This window comes from Spermophilus citellus (assembly GCF_964194105.1).
Source record: "Spermophilus citellus genome assembly, chromosome: 7".
Taxonomy (NCBI): Eukaryota; Metazoa; Chordata; class Mammalia; order Rodentia; family Sciuridae; genus Spermophilus; species Spermophilus citellus.
The window spans coordinates 128,500,842-128,520,692 of record NC_138188.1 but is presented as its reverse complement, the minus strand read 5'-3'; the positions used below and the strand labels follow the sequence as shown (position 1 = coordinate 128,520,692).

At 31.1% G+C, this 19,851-nt stretch overlaps 1 protein-coding gene across 4 annotated transcripts in view; it reads left to right on the top strand.

Moving 5' to 3' along the window:
• CADM2 (cell adhesion molecule 2) overlaps window positions 1-19,851 on the top strand; it is a 1,032,141-nt gene that overhangs the window by 713,599 nt on the left and 298,691 nt on the right. For 2 of the 4 annotated variants that reach the window (XM_081301403.1, XM_081301401.1), the window contains exon 2: window positions 11,591-11,617. The exons of the other annotated variants lie outside the window; for them this stretch is intronic. In XM_081301403.1, the coding sequence (XP_081157529.1) occupies window positions 11,591-11,617 (27 nt within the window). The remainder of the gene's footprint in view (window positions 1-11,590; window positions 11,618-19,851) is intronic. 4 annotated transcript variants of the gene reach the window in all.

Here is a 19,851-nt window from a genome sequence, read left to right as displayed (position 1 = left end):
AGCATTAAGCTGATCAGTTAAAACCACTGTCCTGTACTAAATAGTGATCAATGTATTGACCTGTTCCCTAACATAATATTCTGTTTAAATTTTAAACAACAACTAAAAACAATTGTGACTGTTTCTTTTAGTCTTTAAGCAAGTGAAAGCATTTTCTATACTTTTCTGTACCCGTCAGTGAAAAATGTCAACGTGAGCCAGCGACATTATATTACACTCTTTGTTTGTATGTTTTGTTGCTTTACATACAAGGTTTTCCTTATAGTTTATTTCTCCCTAAGAGGCGGCACTTTGTTAATACGGCTGTGTACAATTTTCTGACAAGTGCTGAACCTACGCTAACAAAAAGTGGTTCTTATTTATGATGTGTCAAATTACTGTTCTGAGAGTAGACCTTTTAGGTTGCATTCAGCCTTTAATTTGACTGAATTTAAATGGCATAAAATGCCTTTTAGTTGGGCCTTGGCTGGCATATTATATATCTCATTTCAATGAAAAACATTCACATGCAAATACGGTTTGTTTGGAGTGAGGACAAATGCGACTATCATGACTGATGAAGGCTTTTGATCACAGTTCTACACACTGAAACCTTGAAAAAGAAGAGGCTATTTGGACTGGCATCTGCAATCCCATGAATTATTTAGTTCACATTATTCATAAATCTCTTTGAAGAGGAGGTTTTATGAGGTTTTAAGGAGGAGTCATCTTAGTTTTGTTGCCAGTTTCAATGTATGCTGTAAGTGCCTGCCTGCATAGGAGCACTTTCTTTAAACGCTAAGTCTTCCCTAGTCTGGAAAGTGTGTTACTCTAGTACACTAGCAAGTTAATCTTGTAGCTCTTAGGAAATGGAATCACATGCCCATCCCTTCTTATTCCATCTACCAGGATCTATTACTATAGAAAAGTGAAATAAGTATAATTTGGAGCATTTCATGCTGAGTATATGTAGAAGTAGACTTTTCCACAAAACACATTTTCTATTTCAGCTTCACAGCAGAGCAATCTGAACACACTCCTTCCTCCCAACACCATGAATCCCCTTTCCTCTGGGCCTTTGCATTGAAGTTGCCCCAGATTTCTATATGGCTAATATCCAATTGGTTCCATATACCACATTTTCTTTAGTCATCTGGTTGGTTCCATAGTTTGGCTACTGTGAATTGAGCTGATATAAACATTGATGTGGCTGCATTACTAGTATGCTATTTTAAGTCCTTTAGATCTAAATGGAGGAGTGGGCTAACTGGGTCAAATGGGGGTTTCTTTCATTCCAGTTTTTCTGAGGAATCTGTATACATGGAGTAGCATTTAGAGATGCTCAGAAAATGAGCACACAGAATATACTTCTGCATCATTTACATATCCTGATATCTCTCTCTCTATATATATATATTTTTTTTTTCCTCCTTTCAGTGACAAAGTTCATTTCAAATTTCATTTTGACTATAATTTCAGACTACTTGAATCCAATATTAATATAAAATAGTGATACTTGTTTTCATGAGTGAAACATAATTGTTTTGTGTTCATAATAGCTTTCATTTAGAGTTTCTTCTAAAATATTTACCCTGTTCTACAGAGGAGAGACAGTTCATGACATTCCAAGTTATCTGTAACCTAATTGGCTTCCACATATAAAATATAAAGTGGCTTGTTTAATACACTGTAATTATGTAGTTTGTAATTATAATTGTTTTCATGTGTCTGCAAATCCCTATGTCATTTTGACATTATATTTTAATAATGGACACTGTTTGAAATAACTTTTCTCCAAGTGCTCTTTTAGGCAAAGTTTATGATAAATTTTCCAGAAAATTTTCCATGAAGTTACTGTGCAGAAGATTTTGCTAGTGCACCAAATAGATTTTCTGAAAATGAACTCTTGAGACCTTTTTCCATTATATTTCCATATGACCCAAATATGTTACCTACAGGAATTTTATCATAAAGGGCAGACTACATTAGGGACTCCTTCCCTCACAAGATTGAAATAACCACATAAATAAAGTTCCACTCAGAGAATGTTTGACTCAAATAAAAAGTTCAGACCATAAAATTATGTTCTCCAAAAATTATTCTTGTTAATTAACATTGTATTTGACACAGAAATCTAATGATATATATTATATATATATATATATATATATATATATATATATATATATAAAATTTACACATAGCTTTTAACATAATTTTTATAATATGTATTTTTAAATTTTCATATGATCATAAGATGGGCCAAACTATGACATACTAAATACATGCTTTTTAATTGTCTTGAAATACATTTGTGACAACTGTATTATACTGCTAAAAAATGTCATGTATGTTGCTTGTTTTTGTGGATTTCAAATTGAGATGTAGTTATAGGGGATCCTCAAATGCCCAACATCCAATATGCCTTAAGTAAAATATTGACTATATTGTTTAACCATAGTCTATAACCTAAAATTCACTTTATGATTAGCATTACTGTATCAATCAAGATAGAATAATTCCTAGTGGCCCAGAACTAATTAACTTAATAAAATAAATTATACAAAAATCACTGACTATATGAATATGGAATAAAGGTGTTAAGTACAAAGCAGACTGTACCAAAAGGAGATGCCTCTGAGGTTCTCCATGACAAAATTTTCACTGCTACCAAAATATTAATAATTACTCATCTGTTCATAGTTGAATAATGTCATTTATTGTTCTGTCACCTATAAAGACATGAACAGTACATTTATATGTCATGAAACCTAATCATAGTATATTACAATAAAAGTAATTGACCATCTTGTCTAAAGGATTTGAAAAAATGACATTTATAAATGAGTGCATTCCCCTCCATTTGGTTTCTAAAAGTTGTGGAAAATAAATAAGAATTTAAGTGATCCTTGGATCAGCATTCCTTAGTGTATGCTGTGCCTGAGCCCTTATAGTGTTTTAAGGAATCATTTTACCTGAAGTGAAAGTCACAACAAGATCAGAGAAGTAGCAGTAGAGAATTTGACATGGTGGCTGATGCACAACATCCTGGAGGTCACCTTTCATCTTGCTCTAGCTCCTCACTGCAGATATATGCTAGAGGGCAAAACCAAGCATTTCTTAAGGTATATATGCTTATGCATGGAGGAGCTTGACCTTGCCAGCTAAAATGATTAACTTTTGATGTCCTGGGATTTAAACGTGTTACCTGAAGACACATTGAAGGAGATTAGACAGACTCTTTAAAATTATTCCTACCCACATTCTCTCTTTGCACTGCTTTTCCAGATTTAACCCATTAGGTAGTAATTAGGAATGTAAGAACATTTACTTTATATTTCATTCATGATAATTTGCTTGAACATGATAAGACAAATCAATAGCACATGGTCCTGAGTTTCATACCTATTTATATTTAGTGATATTTCTTCACTAAATAGAATTTAGTGAATTTCACATATTTCCCTAGAGTCTATATTAGCTGCATATGGAGCTATCTCATTTTATACCAGTGTACCCAGTCAATAAATACCTTTAATGGGTGATACTTTGGTTCTCTCATTGAAAATAATTGTCATCACTAATACAGAGTGCAGCAATTATTCTTTCTAGAAAAAATTAAAAGTACTAAATTATTGATGATATAGTAAGAACTCAGAAAACTTATATGTGCATATGGTTACACAAAATAGTGTTCCCTATCCACACATACAAAAGCAACAGTACACATAGAGAGAACATTGTGTTATATATATTTTTTTTCATACTACCTTCAACCATAGATTGAGAATTCTTAGTATTGGGTACCATCTCACCACTGATTCTACATGACAATAAAAGATTTTTGGTGGCTCAAAAATTGTTCAAACAAGCATTTTCAGTTACCAGGATACAACTGTAAACCCATAGAATGTACACTTGCAAGAGTGAACTCACATAATCTACAGACTTTGGGTGATCATGATGTGTCAATGTAGGATCATCCATTGTAAGAAATGTTCCACTCCACTGGGGGAGTTGACAGGTTTGGCTATGCACTTGTGGAGACTGGGAGCATATGGGAAATCCCTGTACTTTCCTCTTAGTTTTGCTATAAATCCAAAATAACTCAGTAAAACAGTCTTATAAAAAAGTATTCAAGTGAACACATATAATTACTTTACTGTTTCACCACTGCTAATATGGACACAGAAATATTATTTACTTTGCATGAGTTTAAATTAGTAAAATGGAATGTATTTTGAAATAAAGTAGGGAATACAAATTTTAATTAGGGTACTAATTCAGCAGAAAATTCTGAAGGTATTATAGCCCCCAAATAGAAAATGTGACCAACCTCACTGATTTGGGGAGTTACTCTTAAGTATTTGTTTATCAACACTTCTTCCATCTAATAGTGTATCTGTAAATGGCAACATGTAATTAAGTACATATATTAAATCTTTCAATTAAATTTGGCTGCTGAGGATCTGGGGAATAACATGAAATAAAGTAAATTTTCAGTAATATATTTTGTTGAGTTATAGATTTTAGGTATTTCTAAAACAGTTTCTTGGTTTAGTAGTGTAGAAATAAAATACACGTCAAAGGTTGTCCATGTACTCTATGTATTGAGACCCTTTTATGTCTGTAGTTTCTCCAGGCTTCCATAATATTATATAGCTGAGTTATCTAAGGTTTTTCATTTATTTTATAGTATCCTCTAAAAGCATGAGTTTGAATCCTATTTTTGACTTGAAAATCTGTATGTATACTTACTGGGGCAAAAGCCATATGCTGTAGGGAAGTATGAATTGTAAGAAAGAGACTTAGAAGTTGCAGTGACTCATGACATTTAAAGAGATTTTTCACAGAAAAAAAAGAATAAATATAGAAAAATATAGTAGTAAACTCAGTGTTAGAAGCATAGAAATAGTGGAGAGAAAAATATTAATGCTGAATAATATTTTTTGATACATATAATTAATTTTGAATTTATAGACTGCAGGAGCATCGAGAAGAAAAAATTGTATATTTTATTTAATTCTCAAAATACATATGAATAAAGTACTTAAAATTTACAATGCTTTTATATTGCATCTTTCTGGAAGTAAAATAATTATATGAGAGAATTAATTACTAAGATTTCATGGTTTTAAGATAATTTAATAAAATTACTTCAGTGTTACCTATTTGACTTATGCATACTGTAAATAATTTACTCACAAGATAAATTGATCGCATCCTATATAAATATATGTAGATAACAAATACTATTTTGTTTAATACGCACTATCATATTAAACCATATTAAGGGAAAATGATAATACTCACAAATAAAATATACATAGATTTTTATTTGAATTTGTAAAATATTTTAAACAGTGTTTATTATCAAAAATGTAAAACATTTAAATAAATATGAAAAAGTAATAAATATTACAAATTCTAAAATTATTTTGAAACAAATATCAAATAACAGATTACTTGTTATAATTATTTAATTTTATAAACAGATAATGGCTTTAAAATGCAGTTACAATATTATATCATCTAAATGTTAGTAATACACTAACCTAATATAATTCCAGTGTTCAAATTAGGATCCAAAGAAGTCCACATGTGACAATTGGTTGATTCGTCTTTCTTCTTTTCTTTTGGCATGGCTAGAGAATGAACTCAGGTTTTGTGCATGACTCTACCCTTGAGCAGTATCCCCAGTTTGCAGGTTCTTCCTTCAATTGATATTTTTCCCTGGAATGTATTTAATAAGTGAAAAAATAGCCAAAATTTTATGTGGTTTCAAAATTAAATATCTAACTAATTACATTGATTTGACATGTTTTGTGTCCCTGCATTTATTGGACAAGTGAAGTTTAATATAGAGACATGATTCTACCTAGGTTTGTTTATTTTGGCAAAATCACTTAAGTGGGTTATGTTTTTCTATGTGAATGTATAGGGGTTGGTTATTTCTTTTCTAATCCTGGTAATCATTACCCAATTATAAGAATTTGTTAGGGCTGGGGATGTGGTTCAAGCGGTAGCGTGCTTGCCTGGCATGCATGTGGCCTGGGTTCAGTCCTCAGCACCACATACAAATAAAGATGTTGTATCCACCAAAAACTAAAATAAATAAATATTTTTTTTAAAAAAAGAATTTGTTAGGGATTACAGAATGGTAATTTTCTAATTCTATTATTTTTAATTTACTTCTTGGTTGAACTATTTTTATTAAAAGAAATTTCTGCTTATCATTTTTTTTTTGTCCATCAGGGTATAACTTCAATAGAAAATACATTTTGCAAAACATTTTGAACACCATTTTCACACTTTTATTCCCTGTACGAAATTGGTATGGTTATTAAAAAATAAAAACTTGTGAAACTAAATTAAAGTCACACTTTTCTAAGTCTTTTAATATTAATGAGCCTTAGGGAAAAAATTCTAATGTTTAGATGATGCTACTTGATAGTTCAGTAAGATGTTATTATAAATAAGTTTAAGGTAATTAGTGAAAAAATGTGTTTTACTCTGTGGTAGAAGTGATTGGATAAAACAAAAAATAGAAATAAAAGTAGGTGGCTATCTAATTCTACAAGGCAATTTTTATTTCCATATCTTGAAACACTTTAATATTGTGGTATTGATACTGTAGATGTGCTAATACTGCCTCTTTTCAAATTATTTACTTAATTTTTAAAAAGACATAAAAATAATCTGGTATTGATTAGCACTACTAATATGCCACCTCAAATTATAACATTTTGACTTAGTGGATTTAAAATACGTATGTTCATTTAGTGTGGTTAGTTATAAAATTGATATTGTAGAATTTTATAATACAGAGAAAAGCATTTGTCCTTTCTCAGCTACAGTTTGTAATGTTTTGGATCCCTTCATTTTTATTGTATTTCCTCTAGGAAATAGCGGCAATGCCATTCTCATTTATTTATATATATATATATTTTTTGCTATGCGCTCTCAAAGTAATGTTTTCATATTTTAAAACTTTATATTATACTATCTGCCAATAGCAATGTTTTGCTTTGTTTTGATTCATTGCAGATATATTTGGAACAAAGGAAACAGCCCACACAAAAAAATATTAAATCATAAATGTCAGAAGACTCTCTCTCTCCTTAAACTCTTAAATTCATTACCTATTTTTAAAAGAAATAATGATCCCTTATCTACTACTGTGCACAGGAAAGGAATAATCAAAAACAGAAGACAAAAATATCAAAATATTTCAAAAACATTCTACATAATCATAAAATTAAACGATCCATAAGATTTATGGATGTTAGTATCAGCTATCTCTAAATAAGCATTAGTTATGTTTTTACTGACTACTTATTAAATATATCATTAATAAATGACTGCAGAAATACTTTTAAGGCAACAATAAATCCTGTAAAATTTATATTTTACACATATAACAAATACTGATAAAAATATGACAGTAAATTTTAACATAAGAAATAAAAGAATAGGGGAAGTGTGACGAGGTAGGTAAAATTCAAGGCATGTAAAATTTGTCTAGTCCCTAACCATGCCTCCATGTCCTATTCAAAGTCCTTGAGATTCTTTTTGAGAGATATTGTTTTAGAGTTTCCAATTCTCCAAACACTTATAAGACAGAGACACCTCTTATAAATAGCTAGACAAGCACATCCCTCAATGGGACTTATTAACCAAATGGGTAAGATGATGAATTAATTTTTTACTTTTTGATTCTTTGTATTAGAATTTTTAGGGAGTAGTGTTAGTACTATAATGACTAATATTATCTAACTATTCAGCATTCATATGTAAAAAGTGAGGATAAGTTCATTACTCAGATGATTTTTCTTCAAACTTTATTCGCACAAGTTTTCACATAATGAATATTATGATTATTTTCATTTCTAAATTTAATATTATAAATAATAATATCTGAAAAACTAGTGTGAACCAATATAATGCTCTAATTTCAACTTGCTATTTGCATTATAAAAGTGAAGAATTGTTGATGTCATATCTAAAACTTTTCTCTGGTCAAAATATCTTTAATTCCTTTCTTTCCATTTTAACTATGAACAGTTAAATTTGCATTTTTAAGGTAATTTTCAGTCACTTTTGGGTGGTGTGCAATGTGCACTTTACAATTGACTTATAATTGGACTGTGCTGACAATGGAAAATCTTACAAGTATTGAACATGACATTTATGACAGTATTGCTGTCATCTTGGCTTCTTTTATTGAAAATGCAGAGAATTATAATTGGGCTAACAAGCCTGGTAGCCTGGCCTCTTTCCAATTATATTAACCAGCCTAGTCTAGCATTAGCTGCCTGAACACACAAAGAAACAGGCCTAGAGCTTTTGTTTTTCTTTCTATTTTATTTTGGTACTTGCCCAAGAATCTAAGAAAAAAAATCTTCTGCCTTCATGTAATGTTTGAGAATGTTTGATAATTTTTCTCCATCCCACCGAGAAATGTAAACACCTATGTTTTCTATCTTGATTTCACTGATTTTGGATAAGAGATTAATTCTAATAAAAGACCAGACCAGTTGTATTTGTTATGTATGAGAAATTATTATCTTAAAATAATAATATCAATCATTATCTTAAAATTGTATACGTTTTTGCAATTTTTCTTTGAATTTATTCTAATTTATTCTAAAGTTTTTTTTTAAAGTGGTAGATTGATTTCAAAGTGAAATTTCTCTTCACATGAACCAATCAACGTATTGACGCATTACTGTATCCTTTGACTTTCAGCAAGTAATGTAGCTTACTGTATAAGAGAGTGAGTTTTGTGAAATATTAGAAGCATTACAAAGAAAACAATTAGCAGTTAAAAATAATTTATAGTGTTTATAATTCTAAAATATCCTAAAATTTTATCCAAGAATTAAAAACTAAATTTTTAACTGAAAATTAAATACTTAAGAAAAATTAATTGAAATAGTTTTTGGTTTAAAACATTTAAGTTTGTAGCATGTCACCTATTAGGAATGTTAGAGTCTATACTCTTTTTTATTCTCTTTTTCTGGTTTCTTAAGATTTCAAATCATTAGCTTACTATTACATTTCTTTTCCAGATATTCTCAAACCTTCTCTCAAGATATTTAAAATCTTTAGTCAATTGTGTTCTGTATAGAAATGTGAAAACAACTTGAAAATTTGTCCTACAGACATTAAACATCACTATAGCACAGAAGGGATATTCTGTAAGGATCTGTGTTTCAGAATTAATATTAAAAAAATACTACAAGTCTATAATAAGAAATAGTCCTTCAGACAAACTGTAAGCACTACACAATTATTTTAAAAAGTGAGTTAGAACTCTATGTATTAACCTGAAAAAATGTGGGAAAGCAGAATACAAAATATATGTACAGTATGATCTTGTTTTTGAAAATAAAACACAAAAGTACATGTTTGTTACTGAGTTTTATAAGAACTTCAAAATTTGCAATTAAAAATAACATTAGTGTTATTTTTTTTTTAATTTTATTTTTTTATGTGGTGCTAAGGATTGAACCCAGGGTATCATGCATGCTAGGGGAGTGCTGTACCTCTGAGCCACAATCCCAGCCCCAACATTAGTGTTATTTTTATGTTTCTAGTTTAATGGGATCTGTTTACATTGGCCATCTTAGAAGTTGACAGTGGAGGAGAGGGGTTTCTGTTTACTTTTCTCTGTCTCCTCTAGTTTTTTAGATATATTTCAAATTTGTATTTAAACAATGAAGCAGTCCTATTTTCTTCTTTAAAAAGGTGTACGTTACTTGGTAAAAGAAAATTTTGAAATTTTAGATTTAATATTACATAATCTAGTGTCTCCAGTGGGTTATTTAGTTGTTATAAATTATAGCCTAATAATTAGTAAAAATGTTATAAAACAAATAGTAGTTAAATTTTTGATCTTTGAGTTTTTTTTAAAAAGTTCACAGTAATATTGTAAATCATTCTTCTTTTCCAACCACCTACTTATATTTAAAGTTGTGCAATAAACAGCTTGAGTGGGTTTAAGAAAAGGACTTCATACAGATTTCTTGATATAATTTTAATTTTATTTAAGTGTTTTGTTTGGAAAATGTTATTTAAAATACAATAGTAAGATAGTGTTTGTTATCCATGTTTGAAAATGAATTTTCCCATAAGGAAAATTTAACTAAACTTTCTCAAGCTATTTATTTATTTATTTTAGTTCAAATACCTTGGAAAAATGAAGTGTAAATTAAAAGTTTCCATTCCTACTTATGGGTACTAAATCCAAAATCTAAATTAAATTGCACTAAAGGTCAGTCTACAGAACTAGAGACTGTATATTTCCCAATTAAGGGATGGGCTACTTCATCTTTAATATCCTTTAGAGAGTGAAAAAACACTCCCTCCTCTTTTAGTCTCCATTATCAAATAATATCCAATCAAAGTGGAATATATCACTTCAAAAGTGTTTAGAGGTGTCTAATTATGCATTTTGACTAGGAGTCATCCTTTGAGTTAGCAACTGTCCTATAGGACTAATTAATTTAATTTCCTCATTAAATTTATTTCTGCCCCAAATAGTGTTTACCACTAGATATAAATAAGCTTCAATTTCTACCTCTTAAGGGAATCATGCCAATTAAAGTAATGAAGTTTTCAAGTTTCATAGCTATATAGTCAACCATGTACCAAAATAGCTGGGGTTTAATGAATCATATGATTTGAGTTGGGTTTTGTCGAAGAACTGATGCTTGCAGTTTATTAAGTGACTCGTTCCTTAAATACAAACACCACAGGGTGGAATCTTCGTGCACAGATTCTGGGATTTGATACACCTAGGCTAGAATTCTAAACTTGCTTCATTTGTGCTCTGTCACCTTCAGCAGGTAACTAGACAATTCTAACTTTCATTTTCCACACCTATGAGGCACAAACATCAAAACTTAACTCTCCAAGTTGTCATCATCGTGTGTAAGATGTAGGGAAAGTGTGAGACATCAGGCTCAGCATTTAGTAAAGCATTCAGTAAATGAAATGACCTGCCCTTGTGATTAATTCCTACTTTTTGGTTTACGATTTAATTGTTAAACGGTATTAAACATTTTTAAAGTGTGAAGCATGCCTGTAATACCAATGAATCTAGAGGCTGAGACCAGAGGATCCTTAGTTTGGACCCAGCCTGTGCCAACTTGCCAAGACCCTGTCACAAAATAAAAAATAAAAAGGAGTAGGGATGTAGCTCAGTAGTAGAGCACATTTGGTTTCATTCCCCAGTACACTCCTCTGCAAAATAATAGCTATGTATGAATAACTTTTTATTGATTATCGTTTAAGGCTTAGAACTAAGAAAAACATAGAGAAAGAAGTGTGTTCCTTAAGAGTTCGGTGTCTTGTGGTGTTTCAAGTTGCACCTCCCTATTGGGCCTCCTGTCTTACTTTCTTACTCGTGTGTTTCAATCATATACTAATGAAATATAACAATTGTCATTTTCTTTGTTAGAGGTTCTCTTGATATAAAGTATGTGGGTAATATAAATGCACTTTTCAACTTAGTACTAATAGCATCTCTGTTTTCTTGATAACTAAAAAGTCTGTCTAATATCTAATATTTGTTTCTTCTTCTTGTGCAACCTTTCCTTGGTACCAGCTGCTGCTTCAAAGAATAAAGTTAAAGGTGAGCCCATGTCCATTTTGCATGGTTATGGTGATTCACTTTTCTGCTTATTCCAAGTTCTCTTAAATGATAAAATCTATTCTCTTGGTGTTAATGCTATTTTAGTGCATGAATACTATTTATAAATTACCCAAAATGCATGTATTTCAACCATTCGGTTTTTGATATATGTCTGTTTGCATGGTTGTTTTTAAGTTTGTTTTCTAGTTTTGTTTTTCATTTTATTTCATTCTGAAATGTGCTTTCATGTGCTAATATTTTGCCTGTTGACCTTTGCTTCCTTAATAAAATTGAGAATTAAAAAAAATATGTCACAAGTAAAGCTTGAGGAAAGTCACAAAATTCTGTATGCCTTCATATAACTATTTGAAAAGGAAATTAAATCCTCTAAAAGATGAATATTATAAACAGTTTGGGTTATTTATTATTTTTTCTTCTATTTTGAGATTGTATTAAATTTGTGTTTGATAGTAACCTGAAAACGTATTTTCATAAAAAAGGATGCACTTGTCTAAAAACCAAAATATCTTCCTAAAGGCCAAAAATCTTGTCTTAACGTGTCTAAGCTTTTGTGAATTTGAAAAAAAAAATCAAATTATCTATCTATATAATCTGTGTATCTACTTATTATAGTATGTACTAGACTCATAGTTCATATGATTCAATTTATATTTCCCATAGTAATCTATTCACTGTTGGTAAAGTTTTTTTTTCTGTTTATGTTTCTCAATTAGCCAAAAAGCATTATTTTATTTTACTTTTTGTCTTTTAGGTCCAAGTTCTAGTTTTATGCTTAGTTTTAATACAGTAACTTAGGCCTACTTTTGAAGTGTTAACTTCCTCCTGTTGATAAAGCTTAGTATTTACTTTAGAACTCATAGTTTCCTAGCAATGTATTTGTCGATAGAATACTAAGTGTAAAAGAGGGGTCGGCAAATTATTGTCACCTCCATACCTTGTGTAGGTTCTTGTATCAGAAAATTTGGTAGAAATATTAGCCAATCTTTTTACTGTAGTAATTTTCTGTCTGAATTTGAAAAAAAAAACATTCATAGAACAATTAATGTATGTTTATAAAAAACATAATGAATTCATATAATAAAAGGTTAAGAAGTGTTGTTTCAGAAATGAGGCATTAAGAAAAATGTAATAATAATGTGTCAATGGTGAGTAAACCCATACATACAGAGACAGAGATTCTTACTGAAATCTGGGTAATACTTTATGAATAAGGTTGAATATGAACTTGATCTTAAAAGATGATTAGAATGTATATAGAAAAATGTAGTAAAAAACAAAGAAGATTGGAGCCAGGTACAGTTGTGTACCCCTGTAATTCCAGTGATTAGGGAGGCTGAGGCAGTTGAATTACAAGTTTGAGACTAGCCTCAGCAATTTAGCCAGTTTCTAAGCAACTCACTGAGAACCCTGTTTCAAAATAAAATATGAGAAGGCCCAGGGATGTGGCTCAGTGGCTAAGTGCCTGTGTGTTCAATATCTGGTACCAGCAACAAAAAAAGGAGTAAGAAAACATATATAAAGCTAAGGAAGCAGGGGTGATTGCAGTCTATTTCAGTAAAGTGAGAAGACATTTTGAATGAGCCCTGAGTTTTTAAAAATAAATGGAGAAAGTAAATTTGAAGATAAAACAATAAGGAATGGAGTGAGCATGAGTCATTGCTGCATTGATTCCATAAACCTCTAGCAATAATCACAACTATGTTCACTTAATAATTCTCAAATATAATTGCAACTAATTTAAAATATAGTTAAAACTAATTCAAATTATAGAGGTTGCAAAGTTTTAAATACAGTAAAATTTTTTTTCCATTGGATGATGATACCATAAATTATTCTAGAGCTTCCATGTCTTCTGCTGGCTAGAATTTTGCAATGCAAATATATTTTTGTACACAGATTAATACTTCCTACATCTTTTTTCCTACCCTTACACATATGTTCATTGTCTTTTTATCTCTTCTCCCTTGCATTCAGAGGGCTTTCAGACATAATTTATGCCATGCCTGTCTTTTTGCATGTGCCAGTTATTATAAAGCAAGAATAACACTTTCTAGAATTAACTGCACCTCAATCAGAAATTTCAATTTTATTTCTAACCATTGTTTGAGAAAGATATACATTATTCAAAGGTAATAGATTGAACTCTGCAATAGTTTTATTGTCCAATTTCTGTGTCAAGGTAAATTGTCTTTAAACAGGAATAAAATTTGGATGCTGAAAATAGAACCCAAGTAATGCAAAAGTGGATGGTTGCTTAAAAATAGTTCTTTCCTCTGACCCAGACAACTTACTTCCTAGCAAATCAAGGGAAGTTCTGGGGAGGATTGTTAGAGTCTGTAAACAAGTCAGGATGGTGCCTGGCATTTTGCCAGGGGAATATTAGAGTCTGTAAACAAATCTGGATGGCGCCTGGCAAAATGCCAGAGGGAGTGGTTTGTGAAGTAAGGCCAGGGAGCCATTAAGTGTGGAGATTTGTTATTGGTTGACTGCTGTATCTAGTTTATGTTAATTAGATAAGCTGTGTGGAATGTATAAATACCAATACCGCTCCTGTCCTACAATAAACGGCTCCCACTCCTGCTGTATCAAAATACACAAGTTGTTCGTCACCCCCCCCCCCCCCCCCCCCCCCCCGTTATTTTGCCCAGCTAGCCGGGCTGCGGCAGAGGATCACATCTCATTCACTTTATAAAGTCTTGGAAAGGTGGGGAGATTCTGAAAGAATGGAGAAAGGAATGTTTTCTCATTTTTTTCAAAATAGAAATAGTATCATTCCATAAACCATACACTAGTGAATTCAACATCAACATCCCAGTAAGGAGTTTTAAATAAGGCTCCTATAGTAGTTGTTTGGGGGTGCTTAGATTAAAACAGAGTTCACTAGGAGTCAGCTAATAGTTACTAGTAATGGCATAAAAGACTACCCAAATTTTTCTCCTTTTTTTTTTTTAATACTGGTCACCACTATTGCACAATATCGGAGCACAATAATATAAACATTGCATATGTAAATTTTATCAAATTATGTAGCAACTGATTATCTTCATTGGTCAAATCCAATGGTGGATTGACAATCAGCATATTACTTATTTCTTTTCTGCTGAATATATATTGCTCCTTTTGATTTTCATTTCCCTTGTCTCTGTACACATTAGATTTTTAAAAAATATTTTTGACTCTTTCTCTTCTCTGTTTTATTCTGAAGCAGAGGCATCATTGAGATTACGTCTCTGATCCTTGAGGAGATCATCCATTGCAGTGTTGGCTCAGATCTCCACAACTCCTTTGAAAAATATACTTCATTTCATACAAAATAAAGCAAGCAGCCATTTTCTAGATGGTTGTGTACCCACGAGCAACCCATCCCTACTGCTGACTGGCAAGCCAAGAATAAATGACCCAATCACAACGCTTCTCTGAAATCTTAAGTCTGAGAAAAGGAAAGGAGAGAGGGGAAAGGTGACAAAGACAGTAGGGTGAAGGAGAGACAGTTGATCAGATAGGTTATTCCCCATGGCCATGAATTCTGTGTGTGGACTTAAAAAGATAAACTAAATCTAAGAGAGAGGAATGAAGCAAGGTTGTATAAAAAGAAAGAGGAAAGAATACCCTAATTGAGCCCAATCTCCTTGTTCTAAAGTATGTCTAGGCTCTGTTTCATTCCTGCATTTTGGGTCTATGACACAGCTTTATTTTAGCTAAGCTTTCTAGATGGATTTCTCTTTCAAACAATCCAAAGAGAACCAGTTGGTATAGTTGTCTTCTTTCTCTATAGTTTTCTTTGTTGGTTTTGATGATTACTTTTCTTGGCTTGATGTAACCTACTGAGCTTTTGCCTGCTATTCCCTCATTGTGCAAAACACTTCCTCTTCAATATTAATAGCATTATGCTTATTTTGCTTTGCAAATCTGAATGGTCTGGATTTGCTGTCTTCTCATAACACCAAATTTCTCTGATTTTCTAGTTTTATAAGATTGGGAACTTCTTTCATTTCTACTCACTAATAGCTCTCACATTCGGTTAGGTACCAAATAGTCCTAATTGGATTGTATCCCTATCGTATGCTCTTTCTCAAGTCACTCATTCCTCAGAGCTTGTCTGGAGTCGTTTCTAACTTGTTTCCCGCTTTAGTTCTCCATAGTCTACAATCTATTTTACATCTGTATATCTAGCTGAAATTTAAATAAGAGCATCAATGTTTTGCCACTTAGAAGAAATGGGCATCTGAGAGTTTTCTTAAAATGTCTTTGTGTAAAATAATTTTGTTTCATTCTATAATAAATTTATGAAAATATAACAAATGTATTACACTGCTTAATATTGCTCCAGGATCTTACAAATTTTAAGCAGTTTTAACTCAGTAGAAATATTTTGTTCTCTAATCCTGATTTTTAAGTTATTTCAAAAATCTGCAACAATAGTAAGGATAACGTTTTATGCCATTTCTAGAACACCAGCTTTTAGCTACTATTTTCAAAGTCTTTAAGTCTTAACAATTATATTATCATTATCCAGTGCTCAAATAGAAATTAGCATAATCATTCTGACAGTGCCTAAGAATTCAAAGATAATTCAAGTGCTCAGCTATATAATTTGAGATACACATGTAGTTCAAAGGAAAATCAATATTTTAATTTACTAGATTTATTAAGGAAAAGTCATATAGAATATTATTAAATAAAATATTCATGTGAGACTATATACAAATCTGATGTAATATAAAATATAATATTTAGGGTGGAGTTGAAAGGCATATAAGAAAATGAAATTGGAATGTTGTTTCAAACTATTTTGAGATTTTTCATTTTAGGTGTGGCACCTGTTTTTTAGTTTGCACTATGTAATGTATTTCACACATTAAGTCATTCATTTTGTGTTTAAACATAGGTTGAATCTTGATTTGGGGACTCACTAGATTTCAGTATTTGGACATTTGACTAGCTTCACTAAAGTTGATACAACATTCAGTTGTTGTGAAAATTATATAGGATGATGCATAAAAACGAATTATCCCAGGGCTGGCCCATAATAAACCTTTAGTAAATTTTGAATATTGCAGTTTTGAATATTACATTATAATCATCAATACCAGTTAAATGACATCTGTAGGGGATAAAATATGAAAATATATAGTCCAAGACAAGTCTATGTACTCAATGCTTTTCTAGAAGTATTAGCTAAATTTCATCTTCATGATGGTGTTCATATATTTATATTCATTAGAAAACTAAAATAAACACATAAAATGTATAAGTGATCTAGTAGGCAGTTTTTACCTTTCTTCAATTTTGTTATTAAAAACCAAAGTTAATGAAAAATATCATTAAAGAATTTTAAGTCAAAGTGGAAAGAAAACAAGAAAGTTATTTCATAGAGAGGTCTGTATGATATTTAAATGTAAAATTGTTTTCATTCTGAGTGAAAAAAAAATTGAGAAATAAGACTATACTATTTCTCTTGAGAATATCAGTTAGATATTTTTATTGAAGATTTTAACTTAAAAATATAAGGAATTCTTCAAATTTTTATATTACAGCTATAAAATATTCATGAAAAATTGCTAATCAAGAAATGACTACTAAAGCTTACATTTATCCTGCATAAAACTGATGTAAAGGAATATGTTTAGGATGCTAGAATTATGTAAGTGAATTTTAAAACATATTATGTTCGTATAACACAGTCACCAAGGGCTCCAGATAAAAGGCCCTCCAGTGGTACCTTTTAGAGGAATTATTTCTTAATCCACACACTAGTTGAACTCACTTCTCTAGTAAAATCACAATGAAGGCATTGCTATATATAATAGTGGAATAATGCTTATAAAAGTCTAATGTATTATTCCAGCTGTTTTCCAACTTTAGAAATATGAATAAAAATGATAATTTCAACAATTAATCTTTCCTGTACATTATTATGGGTCACACCGTACCCTAAACATTTTATATTTGTTTGTTGAGATGGGTATTATTATATGGGTATTATTATTATACTCATTTTTAAAATGTGGAAAATGAAGAAAAACTAACATATTTAAGTTCACATAATGACTGAGAGGCAGTGCAAAAATTCCAAACCAGACATACTGACTACTGAATCTATTAATGCCTTTGAAGAGACTGGCTTAGTCGAATTTACAGTTTACCTGAACCTTATTTATTTAAATGCTTTTTCTTGATCCTATTTACTCAAAAGGGAGTGATGTTCAACAAGTTATACAGTAGACCAACTTAGATGGAAATACTGGCCAGAAAGTGACCCTTAAGCAGACCTTTCATTTCTTATTCTGCCCTTGTTCTCTTCTAGATCTTTCACTCTTTCACCTTATGTTAACCTCTCTCCCTCTTGGGAAAGTGAGAAGGTAATTAGTTTCTTTAGTAATGTTCTAGAAAATTTTTAGGTATAGATAATGTGAAATGCTGAGCTCAGAAGAAGAAAACAGGGTTAAGGCAGGTGCTCATGAAAATTTTATTGTAAGATGACTCAATGGGTCAAGATATGGATAATTTAATATCTTTAAAGTACAGCTTCCTTCGGGGTGGTTTCTGTTTTTTATTTCTCAGTGTGTAGCGATTTTGACATGGATTTTCTCTCTGGATTATCTCATTACTTAATGTTGTATAACTATCTCCCTTCATGTTGCTTGGTACAATCAAGCCTGGGTCATCATAGAAAGACCCCTCTAGATATTCCATTTTTAAGTCTAAGAGAATATTATTTTTCACTTGAGTTAATGGAGCTGCATTTTCCATGTCTTAGCTTTCTTTGTGAAATGCAAACACAGGCTTGGACTTTATTGTGGGAATGTGGATGAATGCAACTCATTTGACAGCAAAACAGGTCACAGCTTTGTACAGCAATTAGAAATTAGTTTAAGCATTGCTACTTTAAGTTTATATTCTCATTTCTACCATAAATAAACCATCAGAATAGTTTTTTTAATTCTATTTAAGCACATCTCATCCAAAAGGCATGATCTTCTGGGATTTAATTCACTCACTTGGCTCATGTCGTTCCATTATGCTAATAAAACTGATATTTGCTTCCTCTACAGCTGCTGTGTGAGGGTTTAGAAAGTCTGTAATTAAAATTCCAAGGTTTGTGTTTTTTTCAGATTTCTAAACAGAACAAACCTATAATAAGGGAAATACAGTGATCAATGTATACCAGTTAGTTGGGCCTTTAGGAGCAGTTTTGAAAACATGTTATAAGGCCAAATGTTAAATTACACTAAAAATAAATGTAACTCTATTTTTCAAATAAAATGATGTTATGGTTATATATTAGTGGAAAAAAATCCCTTGACTTAACATCCTAATCTAAAATGTTTATTACTAGCAAAGTGCACTGTTAAACGCTTTTTAGAAGGGTATTTGAGTACTTAAGTTCTAGCATTTGCTCTACTTTCATTATTTCTTTAGTCATCTATAAAATGATGACAAAATGTCTATACTACCTACCTCACAGAGTTATAATGATCAAAAAGAATATATCAAAACACATTTAAAACAGCCAATTGTATTCAGATGTAAGTAGCTCCTCATTAAATAAGCCATAATCAGAGAAAGGAACTTCAGATTCAGTGATGAATAAAATGTGGCCCTTATACTGAGCCCATGCCAAAGATCCATGCATGAATGTTCGTGTAATATTGAAAATTTTTAAATAGTTTTTCTTACTAAATACGCTTGGAAAGGAATTAAAGCAAGCCTGTTACTTCACTGGCTAAATCTATATTGAACTTCTATAAGCTGTGTTTTAGTCTTTCCAAGCTGTAATACAAAAATACCATAAATTATGTGACCTATGAAAAAACAAAATTTATTTTTCCCAGTTACAGAACCTGGAAAGTAAAATATCAAGGCAGATTCTATGTCTGAAGAGGGCCTGCTTTGTAGTTCATAGATGGCACCTTTTTGCTATGTCTTTGTGACACAGCTCTCTGGGGCTTCTTCTATAAAGGTACTAATTTCATGTTTAATACTCTACTTTTATGGCCTAACAACTTCCTAGTGGACCATCTTCAAATACCAATACTTTGGGGATTAGGTTTCAAAATATAAATTTTTCAGGACACAAATATTCACATGTAGCACTATGTTAAGATATTGCAGGGAGTATTTTTCCCCCAATTTTTATTTCATAAAGCTTTGATGAGTTTGATCACTAATTCATTCATTTCCAGAATTGCTGGAAATTTATCAATGGAAAA